Below are 17,413 nucleotides of genomic sequence, written 5' to 3'. Positions count from 1 at the left end.
AGGTGCTGTAGGCACGTCATGGTGCTGAAGTCAAGCCCAAGGACAGCTTAGTGCCTCACGAGTTCCTCACAATTTACTGGAGTGGCATTTAGGCAGTGGTGAGACTAACACAAAAAGACAGTAGCGAGCCTGGCCTTCTCTTTTCTTTCCTTCTCTTTTCTCTTTTCTTCCCTTCTCTTAGAATCTGTGTCAGAAAGAGTGGTAAACCACGAGCCACTAATTCCATAAAGCTACTTTGGCCGTATCAGTGTTATTCTAAACATCAGCATATCCATGTGTGTGTGTGTGTACTATCCTATCCACAATGATGCATGAAAAATCTGTTAATTGCTATTAACGTTCAGAATACCATTGATTTTTTTTTTCCTTGGTGAGGAAATGATGTTATTGAGCAGTGGATATTTACATTTCTGGTAATTAATTAAGTTTTCCAAAATTTAAGGGAATTTAGATGTTGTCAGCCAAGAGTGTATCCATCTGGTCACAGTGAGTGCACTGTGTCATTTCCTTGGGAGGGAGATATTCACAACAGGTGTATTTATTCTTACTGTTGCCATTTCTTTGGAAGTGTGTTGGAGTTTCTTGGAGCAGAGCCCTGTTGCTCAGGAGAGGTACAAACAGGTAACTGTGCCGTCACCCCCTGGACAGCTTTCACCTGCAGCAAGTCTGCTGCTTTAATAGCCAAGGGAGGTATCACTGTTGTTGTGGAGATGGGTTGGGTCAGCGTGTTGGGAGTGTGTGCCCAGTGTAATAACAATCTCTGGTATTTTTCATTTCAACTCTGTAAAAAAAAGGTGACTTCAAACAGCAGCGAAATCAGTAGCTCACCTCATAACTTCTTTTTTTTCCCCCCTCTTTTGGAATCAGTTGAAAGGATTTCCTCTTATTCCTGTTTGTTTTACCAGGAAGGTTACAAGAAGAGATCCTACAGCTGACTGATTAGTGATTCCAGCAGAGGGGTGGAGATTAAAAATGTCAAAAATTACTACAGAACTTCTTTTGGAAAGAGCAGTTCCAAGATCTACAAGGCTCCGAAAGATCGAGACGCTGAAGTAAGTGCAGAGAGGCCCGTGGAAAATTCCAGCTGAATTCAGCCTGGGTGATCCTTTTTTTGTCTTTCTTCCCTAAAGCATTTTTACTGAAAAAAGAGAGACGGTTACAAAGCACGGGGTGGGAGATGGAATTCTCACTGCAGGGTCAGTGAGCGCTGGTGAGCTGCATTCACTAGATAGGTTATCACCAATTACCACTTCTTTTCACCATTTATGTTGTATATATGCTGCCACTTTCTTTCTGTAAAATGGCTTAAGGTTGGATCCTGATTTCCTAACCCTAAGATAGACTCCCTATCCCTAAAACACTTGTGTCTTTGCTTACTGAGAATAAAAAAAATCCCTTCTGGCTTGGATTTTAGAGGGGTTTTTGGCATTATTTGCCTTCCCTTTTCCTATTTCTCCCGTCACTTTCCATCTCTTCTAAATCCAATTATGTTAGTACCTCAGACATTGCAGAGAGGGAGAATAAACTCTGACACACTTAGAAACCAATAAAAACAGTTTTGCTGCTCAGATCCTTAACAGAGGTCATTGAAAATACATGTCTTTCCAAATGTTTAATACAGTGGGATTTTGCTATTCCAGTCACTCATCTGAGTGACTCAGCTAGCCAATTTCTGGCTGGCGCCTTTATTGTTTTTGTTGCTGATGTCAGAGTTTTGGGTTTCATATGTACTCTTTAAAGTTACTTCTTTCAGTTTGTCTTGTGCTAAAATAATTGTTTTTAGAGAGAAACTTCAAAGTTTATCTGAAGAGTACAGGCTTTACTAATCTGGGTTAACAAAGTGATGTTGAGATGTTTGAATTTCTGGAGTGTGGCTTTTTCCATGCAGCTTCCTACCATGATTTTGAAGGATTCTATTTCAGAAAGTCCATTTGAGGAGCACTGTGCTGAGTTTCCCCCCAAAATGACACAGTAGTCACACTCAGCTTTGTAGCCAGCTGAATTCTGTTCAGCCTTTCTCACGTGCTTTGACTGGTTAGGCTTCTGAGATGACAAGAGAAGGACAAATGGTCTTGCTTCCTGATTTTATTTACCTCATTTATTCACACTTCATTTATATTTAGAAGGCCTTTTTTTACTAATTATTAGAGGTGGAGATTCTCTTTGTTAAAGGAACTCAGGCTTTTGTCCTCAAGAGATGTTGGCTGTCAGGACTAGAAGCTCCCTTTGGAGCACAACTAAATGATCTAATCAAATCTAAATGACCCTCCCTATAATAAGTGGTTTTCACTTTCTTACAAAGAAGGGGTATTTTTTTCCCCTCACAAATATTGTACCACTTCCTCTTTCAGGACAGAATGCTTTAGTTTTGCTGAAAGTCTTGGGATTTTGTTAGGTAGATTTCCATATTTACCACTGGAAGTTTTTGCATCTGAATTCACTGTAAAAGAAATGTAAAAATTGCTTTTTTGTGAAGTTAGTTCTTTGAAAACAGCCAAATGATTTGAGGACCTACTCTACACTTGACCTGAACTCAACTTCTAATGCAGAGAAGAAAAGTTTGGAGCCAGTTCAGCAGACTGATCCCATGTGCCACATCGCTGTGTGAGTGCAAGTGGCAGCATGGAGCGAGGGGGAGGACAGGACTAGCCTTTTGGAATCACCACAGCCTTACATTGCTCACACCAGTTGTGTTCACTCTAAAAAATGAGTGAAATAATGAATCTAGAGGAGTCCATGGACAGGGTGGATTGATGATATAGTGAATTAGTGTCTTGTATTGCCACAGCTTGTTTTTTTTTTTTATTTACATTGCAAAGGAATAAAATACCAAAATTCTTAGAGGTATAGTAATTTTTTTCTACAAACAAAAGCCTTTCTGGTGATTCACTGCCCACAGCCAGCTCTGTTACCCATAGGAGATTTATCTGGATTGCAGGTTAATTGTACTGCAAAGACTTTGGTAAACTTGAGTCTCTGATGGCATCTCTTAGGTTGGACAGAGTGTCTTTTCCATGTACCTGTGCTTGCAGTCCAGAATGCTGCAGACAGGAAAAAGCAGGTTTGGTTATATTTACCCAGTGAGTTGTGCTAGAGTGAGAGATGCCACCAGGTGGGACCTTGTGTCCTCTGAAAGTCAGCATTTGTTTTTCCAATGAACTGCAGGTAGTTCATGTTCTCTTTTGTTTTCAGCCTGTCCAAGCTGCAATTGAAAACTGGAGACTTAGACCCGCGTTTGTTTTCCCGTCTGAGGCATCTGCAGAAACTAGATCTGTCTGATAATTTACTGGACAAATTTCCCAACAGTCTAACCCTGCCTGATCTGCGTGTCCTCAACTGCAACAACAACAAACTGGAAGATGTAACTGCTTTGAAACAGTTCCCTCTGCTCGAGGAGCTCACCTACGAGAACAACGTGTACTTGACAGTGAGTTACCTCCCATCCTTACAAGCTGAGCATTAAAGGGGGAAACAAACAGCAGTTGTACCTACTTCTTATATGTTGTTCTTAGGCAGCAAGTGTTAGAGCATCTGAGAAAGCAGCCAGTGTTTTTGTGCCCCTTCAGCAATTTGTGCCACAATTTCCCAATCTGCAGAAGTGACTTACCCAAAACCACTCAGATATTAAAATCCAGGTTGGATGAGGCTTTGAGCAACCTGATCTAGTGGAGGATGTCCCTGCTGATGGCAGGGGGGTTGGAACTGGATGATCTTTAAGGTCCCTTCCAATCCTAACCATTCTATGATTCTATGATCTGGGTATCTTGAACCTTTGATTCTCCAGGTAAGAGTCCCATCTTAGGTAGTTTATCACCCAAGGTGTCTTATGCCTCTGCTTGTGTAAAATACTGTAATGACTGTAGAAATGTCCTTCTTCTGTGTTAGTTTTAGTGCCCCTTGTGCTCTGGAAGAGCAGACTTGGTCCTCTGATGAGGGGTTAAACTTGGTGATTGGTCTGCTCTAGGTTTTCTGAATTGTCCCCAGAGGCTCTGCTGACTGTACAATTTACTGTAATTTTACTTGGGCTTTAAACTGGCATCAGCCACCATCACCATCCCCAAATGCTTATTTGCTGTTGCACACTGGCAGAAGTGTATGTGTGGCTGCATGATAAACTGGACTGGGGAACTGGTCTGACCTAAAACACACCTGATCCATAGAAGCCCTGGTGGTGTTGGTTTGCTGTAGGCAGGGCAGGCCTTTCTCTGAATTAGATGCTCACTCAGAGTTAAAGGATGTGAATACAATAGGCCGGAGCAGATGAGCCTGGTTACACCGCCACCACCTTGTGTTGGATGTTAGCATTGCATAAGTGTGAGGCAGCTCTTTTGTCTGCACTTTGAGATCCCAACTCATAGGAGAAGCTTAATTTACAACTAAAAGGTGATATTCAAGTTAGAAATGCTGAGAGGATGTTATGAAATGGCTTTATCTGACTAAATATATTCTTCTCATTCTTGGCTGTGTTTTAATAAAGGACTAAAGCTAAAAAGCAAGTACCATATGTACAATTTTTATAACTCTGATATCTTCTCTTTCTAGCTCAATGATGACTATAAAGTAATGTTTCTTTTGCAAAATCTTCGTCTACTCAATGGCAAGGATATAACCAAACTGGCTAATCATGTGAGACGTGTCAACAGTCGTAAACTCACCAGCAAAGTAAGATGTGTGATATTTTCTTCATCTCTAAACACCTGAGAAGTAACTAAATACTGTGCTCAGTTTAATGACAGAGTTGTAAAGGAGCATCAAATGGTTAACAGTAATTCTGGCACGATCTGAGCACAGCCCACAGCATGGGCCACCTAGTAAATGTCTCACTCTGCTTTCTCTGGTCACTGCTTGCATTTGCTCTACTTGTTCTTTGTAGTCAAATTCTGCCTTCAGTTTAAACCACAGGAGCAGGGCCAGCAAGGGTTGTGTCTGACCCTCTAGTTTTTCAGGTCGCTCCAATCATCATTCAAAAATGGGAGAAGCCTGGTGCTGACCTAACAGCTGCACACACCTCCCCATCTAATTTACATTACTGTCCTGGCCCCAGGAATGGGCAGCACAAAACCAGGCTCAAGATAATCTTGGTTTTTCCATCATACACCAGGAACTAGGATTTGTTCTTTCTTCTTCAGCTGTGCATGTTTGAAACTGTATTTTCACTCATTTATGTCTAGGATTTAGCTCCTGACAGATTGTTCCCACAAAGCATGATGTGATCTTGAGAAAAGTTGTTGTTCTATTATGAAATAGGATTATTTTATGTGCAGTACTGCTCTTACCATTTGTATTCTAGTTAGCTGATCTTGTTAATTCCTTCTGTGTAGCTCTGGTGGAGAGATCAAATACTGAAGACTGGGATGGCTTATCATGCTCAGTGTTATCTGTGTAATGCTTTGTACCTTAAAGGGTCTTGGTGGGGGCTGCTCAGCCTCTTATCCTCCAGGCCGCTGGGCATGGGTGGCTCTTTAATGAGACACCAAATGCTCCCCCATGCTGTTTGTTTTGTGCTGGTATCTGTGCCCCAGATACTTTTCCCTGATGGTATTGCTTTGTACCTGGCTACCCAGTTCTTACTGCTGTGTCTAAATGTCTGTTGGGTTGAAATGCTGGTGGATGTGTTACTACCCAGCAGAAACTCTCGGATGGGAAACTGTGCTGATAGGGGAGCATCTTGCACGATTGTGCCCGCAGTTCAGAAGCATTTTGGAATCAAGGTATCTTTAGAAATGAGGATGACCTGCACCACTCCTGCTCACACATGCACTTGAACTACAAGAAAACTCAAATATCCTCGTTATCCTATGCCTGTTAAAATAAATTAGGTACCCATCAGGTACTCCCTGCAAGTAGGGCACAGTGTAAGACTCCTTAAGATCATTTACTGTGATCCAGTAAACATGAAAACAGGCATTGCTCTGGGTCCATTTTGACAGCATCTGCTTAGCCACACTCACTTAAACTTTGTTCAGAGGAATTGGGTTTCTTGTTAGCTGAAGTTGTGGTTTGAACACTGATAAAATAAATGGAAGCAGTGCCATAATGTAGCTAGCAGAGCCTCAGGCTTGGCAATTTCTTAAATGCTTTCACAAGTACTCCTGTGCTTTTCTGTTCTGGTTTTCTGTAGCATTCTGTTGAATAAACTGTGTCTTTCTGCCTAGGTTACTGCTCACTGGGAAAAATTCTTCCGTGACCAACTTCCTGAGAAATATACAGCTGAGCAAGTGAAGTCCATCAAGAAGAAGTTCCTGAAGTCAGTACAAACCAATGTAGTGTATGGACCCAGCTCACTCAGTGAATTCACCCGCTGGCGGGTAGGTTACATTTCACTTACCCTTCTGTCCTTCAGACGAGGGCTCTTCAGCCTGATTCCAAATGGATTTGATTAAAATGCTTTGTGGATTGGGGTTCAGAGTATCAGGGCTCTTGCAGACAGGTGGCATCACTTTGTCTGGTTTTATTCACTGCTTTGTTAAGCAGTTACAGAAGCACTAGGACTAAATGTGCACTCAATTGCAATGAATGTCATTAAACTTTTATTTTTAATTCATAAACAATAATGATACTTGTACTAATTACCAAGACTGCAGTGTCCTTAGTACTTAATTATTTGCAAATAACTCTACTGGCAGCCTTTAGTCTTGATGGGAGCTGCATGAAAGGAGAAAAATATGACAGAACTGTAGTTGCTCCCTGTGGGGAAAGATACTACTTAGTTTGTAACATATGTTTTAATTGTATGTTCATACCTACAATTGATGCTTCGGTCTCTTCTTTGTCTTGTTTCATTGCTGTGCTGTTTTTGCAATTGTGTACCCTGAATGCCCATGACAAAGTGAAGTTCTAGGGTCACGTAATGTCAGCAGAGGACTTGGCCTGCAGGCTGTCAGCTGAGGACTCCTCCATCACTTGTGAATTTTTTTTTATTATTATTTTTTTTTAATATATCCATATATTTGCTTCCAAGGTGAAAATGATTGCAGAAGAGTTTCTAGCGTACTCACTGGGTCTGGAGTTAAACTCAGATCCTGAACCAGAGGAAAAGATGGATGAGGATGAGGAAGAAAGTACAGAAAGCCCCAGGGCAGCTGCAGAGGATGTGGGTCAGGTAGGTGATTTTTCCAGTAACATTAACAATGTCCTTTTTATTTCTTACTAGTTCAGTAGCACTTGTCAGTTCACATTTATGACCCTTTGGTAACTGTAGGGGCAGGCTCAGGCTCCAGCCTATATTCCACAGCTTGAAGCTTGTTCTTCATGGCCAGATTCAAGCTTTCCCAGCAATGTGAAGGTTGAGTTGCTCTCTGAAAGAGCTTCCATTCTCATAGGAGACCCAAAAGATTTCATGAGTATAGTCCTACTGACTCCACCTCTCCTTTGAGGAGGGGATATTTTTAATGAGAGAACTGGGCCGATGCATGGCCAGACTGTGATGGTGCTTTCCACCTTTGAAGTGGCTGCAGACTGAACCCCCTCGGTCCATGGGCCAAATTTGTTTTTCCACATCGTATGTAAATCTCAAACTGGGACGAGGGAAGGGAGATGACAATGAGGCTGGTTGTGTGATTTTCATTAGCTTCTGCTCTAGGAACTCTGCAGCTCTGGGCTGTCTGATTCTTGGAACCCAGTCTGTAACTGTGGAAGGGTACTTGAATTTCAATAATTAATATCTCTGACTTATTTATTATTTTATTATCATTATCAATAATTAATAACTCTGACAAATCATCTGTGCATCTCAGAGAAGCTAGAAACCTTCTGCACAAACTGACAACATGCCTTGTAGGTCACAGTAGCACCCAGCAAGAGGAAAAGAAATAATTCGAAACCAGGCTCTGGAAACAAGAGGTCCAAGTCCCAGGCAAACACCGAGGAGGAGGCTGTAGTTAATCCCAGAAAGTCCAGTCGTTTGCAGGATGACCCAGCTCCTGATAAACCAAGAACGTCAAACCAGCCAGCCAAAGAGGCAACCCCTGAGCAGGGAGCTGAAGGGACACATAAGAATGGAGAGCAGTTCCCCAGGGTGCAAAGCAACAGAAGATCCAGCCAGCTGACAGGGGAACAGAAGAGCCAGGAGCAGGACAACGGAGTTGTTAGCTTGACCCCAGTGAAGAACTCCAAGGGCAAGGTATGTTCTTCACCCCCTTGGGTCTGGCTTTCTGCCTTTTGGTTTAGTGGGAGGAGCTACATTCAGATTTCATCAGAGCTCCACACAGCCTGGAGCTCATAATTGGCCAGAGACATTGTGAGTTACGGTTTTTGTTCTGTTTCTTTTTGTTGTTTTAAATCTCTCAGATGTGTCAGGGAAGGTCCCCCCCCAGGAGGCAGTGAATCCCCTGCAGGGGATGGATGGACCAGCGCTCTGAGGTGGTGCACTGAAAGCCTGTTCTTAGAAATGGGACTGGCATGACTTGCTCTTGGGTCAAACTGTTGGGGAAAGGTATTTCCCCCTCAGCTCAGACCTGTGGGGATCTAAAGGGTTTTTCACATTTCTCTGCAGCAGGAAATGGGGTTCACTGCCGGGGTCTGCTGGGAACATCTTTTCTAAGAAAACAGTTGCCTGATGGTTTAGGAGTCTTGAGCATTGGTGGCACCTCAGTCTCGCCTGTTCTCTGTAGCACAGAAAGGCTGAAAAATACTTCACTTTTTAACTCAGATTGCTGTGTTCGGTAGAGGGTTCTGTCAAGGCAGTCACAGGCAAACCGCTGTCAGGGGACTGAATTTTCTAAATGTGGATGGTTTATTGTAGGAGGATGTCAGTGCAGAGCCATTGCATTTTCTTCAGTGTCACAGTAAAGGCAACAGCCGCGAGGATTTTAAAACGCAGCTCTGGTCCTGTGTCTTCGAGCCATTGCTAGACTGTGGAGCCAGGAAAGGTGAGCTCTTAAAGAGGTTTGCAGGATTCCCAGAACCACCCGGCTCTGGAATCCCAGCGGATGCCATGTGTTAGACCCCTGCTCCTTCAAGCTGTAGTCTCCGTTGTCAGGAAGAGACTTGCTTACATACTTCTTTGACTTTGAAAACAGGAGACTGGGAGAGCACCAGGCAGTGATAAGCTGCAGTCTTCATGTCTTATCTGTGAACCTGGGAACTTCTCACTTATTCTTTTCATCTTTCAGATCCCATTGTGAGCTCCTCCAGAACCGTGGCCACATGTGGAGGGGAATCTATCTGTCTGATCGATTGTGAGACGGGGACGGTGCTGAAAAAGTATAAGGTGGCTACAGAGGTAAGCTGCAAGTGGGAAGAGTAAGCACTGAATGGAAATCATAGAATGGTTAGGATTGGAAGGGACCTTAAAGCTCATCCAGTTCCAACCCCCCTGCCAGCAGCAGGGACACCTTCCCCTAGACCAGGTTGCTCAAAGCCTCATCCAGCCTGGCCTTCAACACTTCCAGGGAGGGGGCATCTACAACTTCCTTGGGCAACAATAATACCATAAAAATTATAATATACCATATTATAATATATAATTTATATACCAAATTATAATATACCATATTATAAAATACCATAATCCATTATATTTACATACATATATACATAATATATGTTACAAAGAGAACTAAAAGGGTTTCAGGCATTAGCATGGACAAGCCTTAAAAGGATGAAGGTAGATAGTAGCATTTCTTGCTTATCCTTTTAGCATGGTTTGGTTTTATTTATTTATTAGTTTAAAAGATTAGTCTACCTCTCTTCTCCTCCGGATGTGGATCCGGGCTGCTTGATGGCATAGAGGAATAAACATCCTGTTTTGATAGTTTGTTTTTCTGCAGATTCGATGCTTCAGCTCGAATAGTTGTGTCATTTCACCTGAATAGCTCTGGTGATAATTGTCTTATCTGTGAGCTAACAGCCATCCTGCTGGCTGTTCTCTTTCACGCTATTCTTGGTTTCTTTCTATCCCAGGAGTTTTTCAGTGTTGCGTGGACAACCCTCACAATGGTAATCAGCGACAGTCGGAAAAAATCTCATAATATCTTGGCAGCTGCTGGGAGGAGAGGGATAGTCAAACTGATTCACGTGGCGGCTGACTTCTGCTATGGAGAGATAAAGGCTCATAAAAAGCCCATTGCTACTGTCTGCTTCAGCCCAACTCAAGAAACTCACCTCTTCAGTAAGTCTCTGGTTCAGAATCTCTTTAACTTTAGTTATCAAGGTAGAAAAGGCTGGGCTTAACCTGAACAAGGGGAGTTGTCACCAGTGCAAGCAGGTGCAGGTAGGGACTGCACACACATACACAAAAGCACAGACAGATGTTATGGAGAGAGTATTGTTAGTCTGACATGGCAGTAATCTACAGAAGGTACAGACTGTTTCAGCCTGACTCTTTAGCTGAGGTGGAGCAGCTCCTGTTTCTCTCTCGTAGCTCTTAGGCTGGCTGTCATGCACTCATTAGCCACAAACAAGCCCAGTAGTGGATCCGTTGTGCAGGGATGAGTAAGAAGAATGATAGCTGGAGGCCATCAGCTGGGGCCCGGCAGCCAGCGGTCAGCTGGCAGAGCTCTCCTCAAGCACAGCAACAGGGGCAATGCAGCGTGTAATGGGCTGTTGGATTTCATTTTTTTTCCAACGAGCAAAACTATGCGCTTAATTGCTTTTGAATAAATGAAAATCTTGGTTTTGAGTTCTCTGCCTTGTCAGAAATTTTTATTCTGGTCCTGATGTAGAAGGGAGCTTTGCCACAGTAGGGCCCATAGAGGCTGAGGCTTATGGACTGGTAGGGAGTGAACCATCATATTACAAATTGCAGCTGCATTGTCAGGCCTGTAAAGTAAGTTGTTACAGAACCATTCAGCCCACACCTGCACCCCACAGCACATTGTTTCTCTTGCCTACAATTACCCACATCCTGGAGTGGTTAGAGTGTTACATGAACCATTAAAAGTGGCATTTTTTTTAGAACACAGGTAGCTGTAGTGGATACCTTTCAAGAATAAGGTGAAGAGTGCAAAAAGCAGAAGCCTAGAGGGATAAGGAGGGTGATAGAGCGTCCATGTAATGGTGGGGACAGCAAGGCTCGTTATATTGCATAGAAAAATTTATGGTAATAAAGCGAGAGCTTGTTTAGGGGCTGGACACTAACCCATTTACTCTCAGTCTGAGGGATGACATCTGATTAGGATCCAGATTACTCCGAGTAATCTGTTAGGATTGTTTCTGCTCTCTCAGCTTGGTGACAAAGACATTAAGCGTCTTTCCCACTTTGGGTCAGTGCCCAACTTTCCCAACGGGAGCTGCTGTGGATGTGAACACAGTAAGCCGTGGATATGAGGAATAAAGTGGTGTCTGCCTGAGAGTAGAGGTTGGACCTCATATTTTAGATTCCACTAGAACCCATAACCAGAACCATGAGCTGAAAGGGGCACTAATTAATGACCTTGTGAAGCCACAACTTAGTAATGGACACCGGGGAACAAATTTTCTCTTAGAGTGCAGGATAAGAATGCAAATTACTGACCGTGCATGTTTGACAATGTCTGTGAAGTGGTGTTGGGCCAGGAGCCTTGGTAACTGCTGCTGTGCTTTAATGAGCTCTCTGATGCCACAGGCTTAGAGTGTTACAGCCTGTGACACAGGTAGAATTGCCAGCTAGCACGAGAAGAGCCAGATGAGCAGCGGTGTCACTACCTGCTTCTCTTCTGTGTCCCACAGCTGCATCCTATGACAAGCGAATTGCACTCTGGGATATTGGGATTCCAGACTGTGACTACAATTTCAAAGCAAGGTAAAGGTTCAAAAACCAGATGTGGCCAGTCCAGGAGCCTGTAACTATCACGTCACAGCACCACTTAACTGCTTGTTCTCTTTATTTTATTTTTTAGCCAGCTGCTGGTGCTGGAAGCGCTCTCTATTCCCTTACGGATTGCCCTGGTCCCTACCTGCCCAGAGCAGTACCTGCTGGCTGGCTGTGAAGGTGGCTGTTTTGCCTGGAATATAAAACTGGATAAGGAACAAAAATGCAGGTGGGAACCGAAAGTTGGGAGCATGCATTTCCTTTCCAAAATAAGATGAGGTAGTGCTAGCAAAGGTTTTATTTCTAAGCGAGGCAGTCTAAGCAAGAAAAGCAGCATGTCCTATCAAACTTAAAAACATACTCCACCCTCCCACCTTTAAAACATGTTCAGTCCTACCAAACTTAAAACATACTTCCCTTCCCCAAGTGGCAAGAAAAAATACTAGCATAATACTGAGGGAGTGCTCAAAGCTAGCAGCCCTGAGCTTGTGTTGCTGCTCCAGCCTACAAGTGTTGCAGGCTGCTTTGAAGGAAGGTTGACATGAGTGTAACACAATACCCTCAAACTGAAGGGTGGATGGTGTTGAAGTAGTGTAAGGGAGCGTAAATTCTTGGATCGAGTTCCAGTCTCACAGCAAGGCCGACCCTGCTTCTGGGGCGTGAGGTTACCCAGGAAACTGGCACTCTGTGAGACAAAAAAATTACAAGAAAGAAGCAAGTAATGCTCTGCTGATGTATGCTACAAAAACAGATGAAGTAAAACAGCAGTCTTGTAAGCAAACGAGCTTCTGCTGTACTAATAAACCCCACGTGGCCAAAAGTGTAAGTTCAAGAGGGAATTCATCTGAGTTTGGCAAGAGACTCACTAAAACGCATTAATTTCCTTCTGGGTTCTGTACCCGATTCCCCCAGCTATTGCTGCCCATTCAGGACTTGACTCATCTCACCTTTCCGCCCTACTCCAGGCCTTTTGAAGCCATATTCCAGTTTCCTGATGAGGATAGAGGCATGACAACATCTCACAGGGTTGATGGTTTGGCTTTTCTGAATGATGATGTCATCGGTGAGTCTAACAAACACAACAGCTCAAGCCAGGAAAACAAATCAGGCGCCTTGGCACGTGGCAGGCTGCAGCCAGTGTGATGGGCAGAGGGACTCAGCGGGGTGTGACTGCCTCTTCTTTAGGGTTGGTTTTTTTTTTTTGGGGGGGGGTGCTACACAGAATCAAGTTGTCTCATAGTCACTCATCTGACCCTAAAATGTGGGCTGGAGGTTTAAACCCATGTCTGAGCAGGACTGGAAATCTGAGAACAGTACTGAACTGGAAGGGAGGAGAGCTCCTTTCTGCTCAAGGGCTGGTGGCAGCTGTGGTTTTTTCACAAGGGAACGGGGAAAAAGCTTCCAACATGAGGTGGGTCTTTCTGAATAGCTCACGCTTGTTCTACAAGTTCAGGAACATAAACCATGGGACTGAAAAGCCCTCTGCAGCCTCCAATTACCTTGAAATAAGGTAAAGGAGATGGAAAGAGGCGCTGCTGGTATCAGGTCCGACATCTAAAAAGCCACCTTTTGGATAGTCCACCTCTGCCACAGGCCAGCCTTTGCCTTGAGGCATTTCTGACAGCTTCTCCCATCTTTCTTCCCTAGTTTCCAAGAGCTCTAAACCAGGATGCATATACTTATGGAGCTGGAGCCGGTCATTTGACGCAAAGGGGAAAGGACACCAGCGAACAGTTTCTGCAGTTATTCTAGCAGAGCTTGAGTGGTCCACGACTGACCTGTCTTACCTGACCCTCAGCACCTGCCCAGGTAGGCAGCACCAGTCACTGCTCACTCTGGCCACACACATCAGGATGTACTTTGCCCAGTTGTGTGTGCTTCTCCTCACCCATCCAAGGAGCCCAGAGCCAGAGGCACAGGCCTGGAATTCAGTGTCCCTTCTGCAAGCAAGACAGGAGAAACCTGGGGAAGGACTTTTCATAAGGGCAATTAATGACAAAACAAGGGGAAATGGATTCAAGCTGAAAGAGGGGAGGTTTAGATGAGATATTAGGAAGAAGTTCTTCACTGTGAGGGTGGTCAGACACTGGAACAGGTTGCCCAAGGAAGTTGTGGATGCCCCCTCCCTGGAAGTGTTGAAGGCCAGGCTTGATGAGGCTTTGAGCAACCTGGTCTAGTGGAAGGTGTCCCTGCTGCTGGCAGGGGGGTTGGAACTGGATGAGCTTTAAGGTCCCTTCCAATCCTAACCCTTCTATGATTCTATGATGACAAGCCCTCATCTCCCTGCGCTGCAGCTCCAGCCCAGTGCACTAACACCCCAGCACCAGCTCTATATAAATCATATAAGTAAGCCATAAACACAGCTATACCATCTGTCATGCACCGGGGAACAGCTCCGGCTTCCAGCGTTACACCAACTGTACGCTGCCAACATGGTCTTCGAAGCACACAGAGCTGATGGGCTGGCCCTCTGGCTTTTCCAGAGCCATTTTCATGCTTGCTGCATCTGAAGGAAGGGGTAGGGATCCCACATGCAGAGCAGCTGGCTTTTAAGACTAACGAGGAATAAACAAACCACTTTCCAAAACTGAAAAGTCTGAAAAAATCAGAAGAAATGCCAAAACATTTCTCACTAGCTTTTCTGTACTGAAGGTAGTTGATTTATCTTTAAATTAATTTACTTTTTTCAGAGCAAGGTAGGTAATATATTTGTGCTGGAAATAAGAATTTTTCTAAAGCATAACATTCGCCCCTGGGATCCTACAGCACTGCCTTGAGCTCTGCTTTAGAGAGGAGTGGACTCCCAGCTCCACACTTGTTTTCCAGCTTCTTCTTTTGGTCTTGCAGCAAAAGACTACGTGTTCTGCGGCGATGAGAAGGGAAGTGTGTGGATGTACAACCTCTCAAAGTACACCACAGCATGGAGCTCTGCAAAGGGCAAACGCTCAGACAAGAGGATCCCTCCCACACAGGTAGGTCTCACGTACCATTTGGGGCTGAGCTGAGACTCCCCTCCTCACTGGTGGAACTGTCCCGAGTCTGCAGAGCAGATTTACACTGAAACAAGCCTGGGGTTTTCTCTACCTCACAAGCAATTAAAAGCAATCATCTCCAGAGCGTGACCAAGGCCATCTTTCAAATCTGACACAAATGCAACTGTGACAGGAATTAAGAGCTGTAAAACACGTCTATTTGCTCCTGCATTCTGCAGCTTGGCAGCTTTTCCTACCAGAAGGAAAAAATGGGGAAAATAAAATGAAATAAAAAAATCAGTGGTTAAACTGGAGAGCCTGACAGTACCAGCATACAGACACCAGTTCCCTAAGGGGCTGAGGGGAGGGAAGGCAGAGGGGCTGTTTTTGCAGGCAGCAAAGGGCTCACTGCTTCCCTCTGCTCATGCCACCCAGTTTTTTTGCTTGGTATTTCCCTGGCCTCCAGAAATAGTCCTCCTTTGGGCAGTTCCTGTTCCCTTGGCATGATGAAGGCAGGCACGCTCAAAGGCTCTCACTCCAGAGCATGGTTTTGAGCTAACATTATATATAGATATGTGATTTAGTGTTCTGTAAGCTTTTTGCAAGCATATTGCCCAAAACAACAGTGGGTTCCAGCTTCTTCCTTTCTGATCAGGTCCCCCTGCATTAAACCCTGGTCCTATCATAGAGCTGCACCACTTCCCTCAGAAAGGGGAAGAGCCTCTGACTCAGCTTCCCCAGGTTGGTAGGGAAGCAGATTCCACAGAAACCAAATCCTCAAACCAGGCCTTGCAGTAATTAATAACTTCCCGCTGTCAGAAACAATCCCACCGCTCCTTCCCTGCCCTACAAACTCTGTTCTCCTCATAGATTCTCAAGTGGCCGGAGCTGCGAGCCAACGGGGAGCAGCTGACTGAAATCCTAGTAAACAACGTGGTATCAGACCCCACTTTTACTTACCTTGTTGTTCTAACTAGTGTGAACATAACAGCAATTTGGAAGAAGTCCTAGTTCCTTGTAACAGAGTTTCATTCCCGTGCTTTGAAATAGTGCAGTATTAGTGACTGTTACCCATGTAACCATGAAGTTTTCTAGACCAGCTATTTACGTGCAAAAGAAAAAGAAAAAAGGTAAGAATTTGTTAAACTCGTTAAGTCATTGTTAACATCCCGTTTCTTTTACTGTAAGTTTTCACAATTTGTGCATTTGTTTTATAGAAATGACACTTAATAAAACAAAACACCCGTTCAGTTGGCAGTGCCTAGAGTTTTTGAAAAGGAAAAGCAGAGAGTTCATTCTACCGCTGCTGCTCAGCAGCTTCTCGTTCTGGAAATACACTGAGGATAAACCCGCCAACAACCCAGTGCAAATATTTGCCTTGAGGCTCCAATTAGAAAACCAGAAATCATTTTAATGACTTATCCATCAAATCAAACAAGACATTTATCTTCTTGGCAAAGTGTCTGTCTGGTATTAAAAAAAAAAAATACAAAAACAAACCTCAAAATATCATTGCTGCTGTCAAAAATTAAACATAAGTGGGACAAGGGGGGAAATATTTGTCATAAGTGGAGGTTTAAATATAGCATTCAACTAACAGACACATCATTCTCCCTCAGAAGTACAGTCTGCTCTGAGTGGGGTGATTTCACTCGATTCCTTCTTGTTTGTCTTTAATAGCAACCTGTAAAACACAAACAAAAACACACACAGTGAGACCAGAACTGGAGGAGGTTGTTTTAAACATTCCTAATAGTCTCATGTGAAACACAAACCATCAGTGCAAATCTCTACGCCATCCAGAAAAAGAAATACTCAAATTAAAAATCAAAATGTATTTACAGAATTGATGCACTGTCACCTTTTACCAGAACATCAGAGAACACGACACAGACAGTGTCCTCCAGCTTTGTCTGAATAACCTTTCGGGCAGATTTAAAGTCTAAAAAATGAAGGGTGAAATAAAAAACAATTGCACAGTTGAGCAGAAACAATGAGAAGTGGTCAAAAAAAAACCAAAACACTCCAACAAAAAACCCCACATTGTCCTAAAGTTTTGGCAGTAAAAAAATTAAAAAGAAAAACACTTGGAAGAATAGAAAATTGCTTTCTACACTAATAAGACTGTGAGAAAACCAATGCTGGCCAGCTGAGGAAATAGAGAGCACCCACTGAACCCTTGCTGGGTGCACAGATAACCCTTCAGAGCAGCCAGGCTCCCCCAGGCCTTGACAGAAGCCAAGTGAAGGCAATAAATTCCAGACCAATAAATTGATTAATTTCTTGACCTAAAATAGCATCTCTCAACCCCTCCCTTTGTTTAACTTTTTAATTACAAGAAGCTCGAATACTTTAAAGAAAAAAAAATAAACTTACCCTGAACCTCTCCTCCAGGAGGGAGAGCTCGCTGATCAAATCCGTGATGGCATTGGTGAAAGCTTCCTGGGGGCTGTAGTCAGGGGTGGTTTGGACACGGATGATGATTTTGTGTTCCAGAGGGTGTGGGACCTTGTACCCTGCGAATAACACCTGGGGGTCTTTCAGTAACTGCCTGGAATGGAAAAAACCCAGCAGTGAACAACCACGCAGCACACATAGAAATGGTTTTTATGTTAAAAAAATATAATAATTGTATTTAGTTCTGGGCCCCCCAATACAAGAAGGACATGGAGGTGCTGGAGCGTGTCCAGAGAAGGGAAACGGAGCTGGG

General features: G+C 43.8%; 2 protein-coding genes across 2 annotated transcripts; one reads left to right on the top strand and one right to left on the bottom strand.

Moving 5' to 3' along the window:
- Nucleotides 1-915: 915 nt before the first annotated feature.
- On the top strand, nucleotides 916-15,820 carry LRWD1 (leucine rich repeats and WD repeat domain containing 1). Its single transcript, XM_010163343.2, has 15 exons — nucleotides 916-1,052; nucleotides 3,193-3,427; nucleotides 4,543-4,662; nucleotides 6,156-6,308; nucleotides 6,962-7,102; nucleotides 7,781-8,122; nucleotides 8,744-8,870; nucleotides 9,114-9,223; nucleotides 9,904-10,111; nucleotides 11,650-11,722; nucleotides 11,820-11,960; nucleotides 12,697-12,794; nucleotides 13,379-13,540; nucleotides 14,579-14,703; nucleotides 15,574-15,820. The coding sequence occupies exons 1-15, from the start codon at nucleotides 973-975 to the stop codon at nucleotides 15,712-15,714; spliced, it is 2,256 nt and encodes a 751-aa protein (XP_010161645.1). The 5' UTR covers nucleotides 916-972; the 3' UTR covers nucleotides 15,715-15,820.
- Nucleotides 15,821-16,351: 531 nt separating this feature from the next.
- POLR2J (RNA polymerase II subunit J) lies at nucleotides 16,352-17,254 on the bottom strand (the record flags this gene model as incomplete). Its single annotated transcript, XM_010163344.1, has 2 exons — nucleotides 16,352-16,387; nucleotides 17,080-17,254. Coding segments are annotated over 2 exons (211 nt in total), but the record flags the coding sequence as incomplete, so codon positions are not given.
- Between the last annotated feature and the right edge of the window lie 159 nt (nucleotides 17,255-17,413).

Source organism: Antrostomus carolinensis, unplaced genomic scaffold (assembly GCF_000700745.2).
Source record: "Antrostomus carolinensis isolate BGI_N321 unplaced genomic scaffold, ASM70074v2 scaffold49162, whole genome shotgun sequence".
NCBI lineage: Eukaryota > Metazoa > Chordata > Aves > Caprimulgiformes > Caprimulgidae > Antrostomus > Antrostomus carolinensis.
Note: the sequence above shows the minus strand (reverse complement) of the source record. Positions and strands in the feature narration are given on the sequence as shown.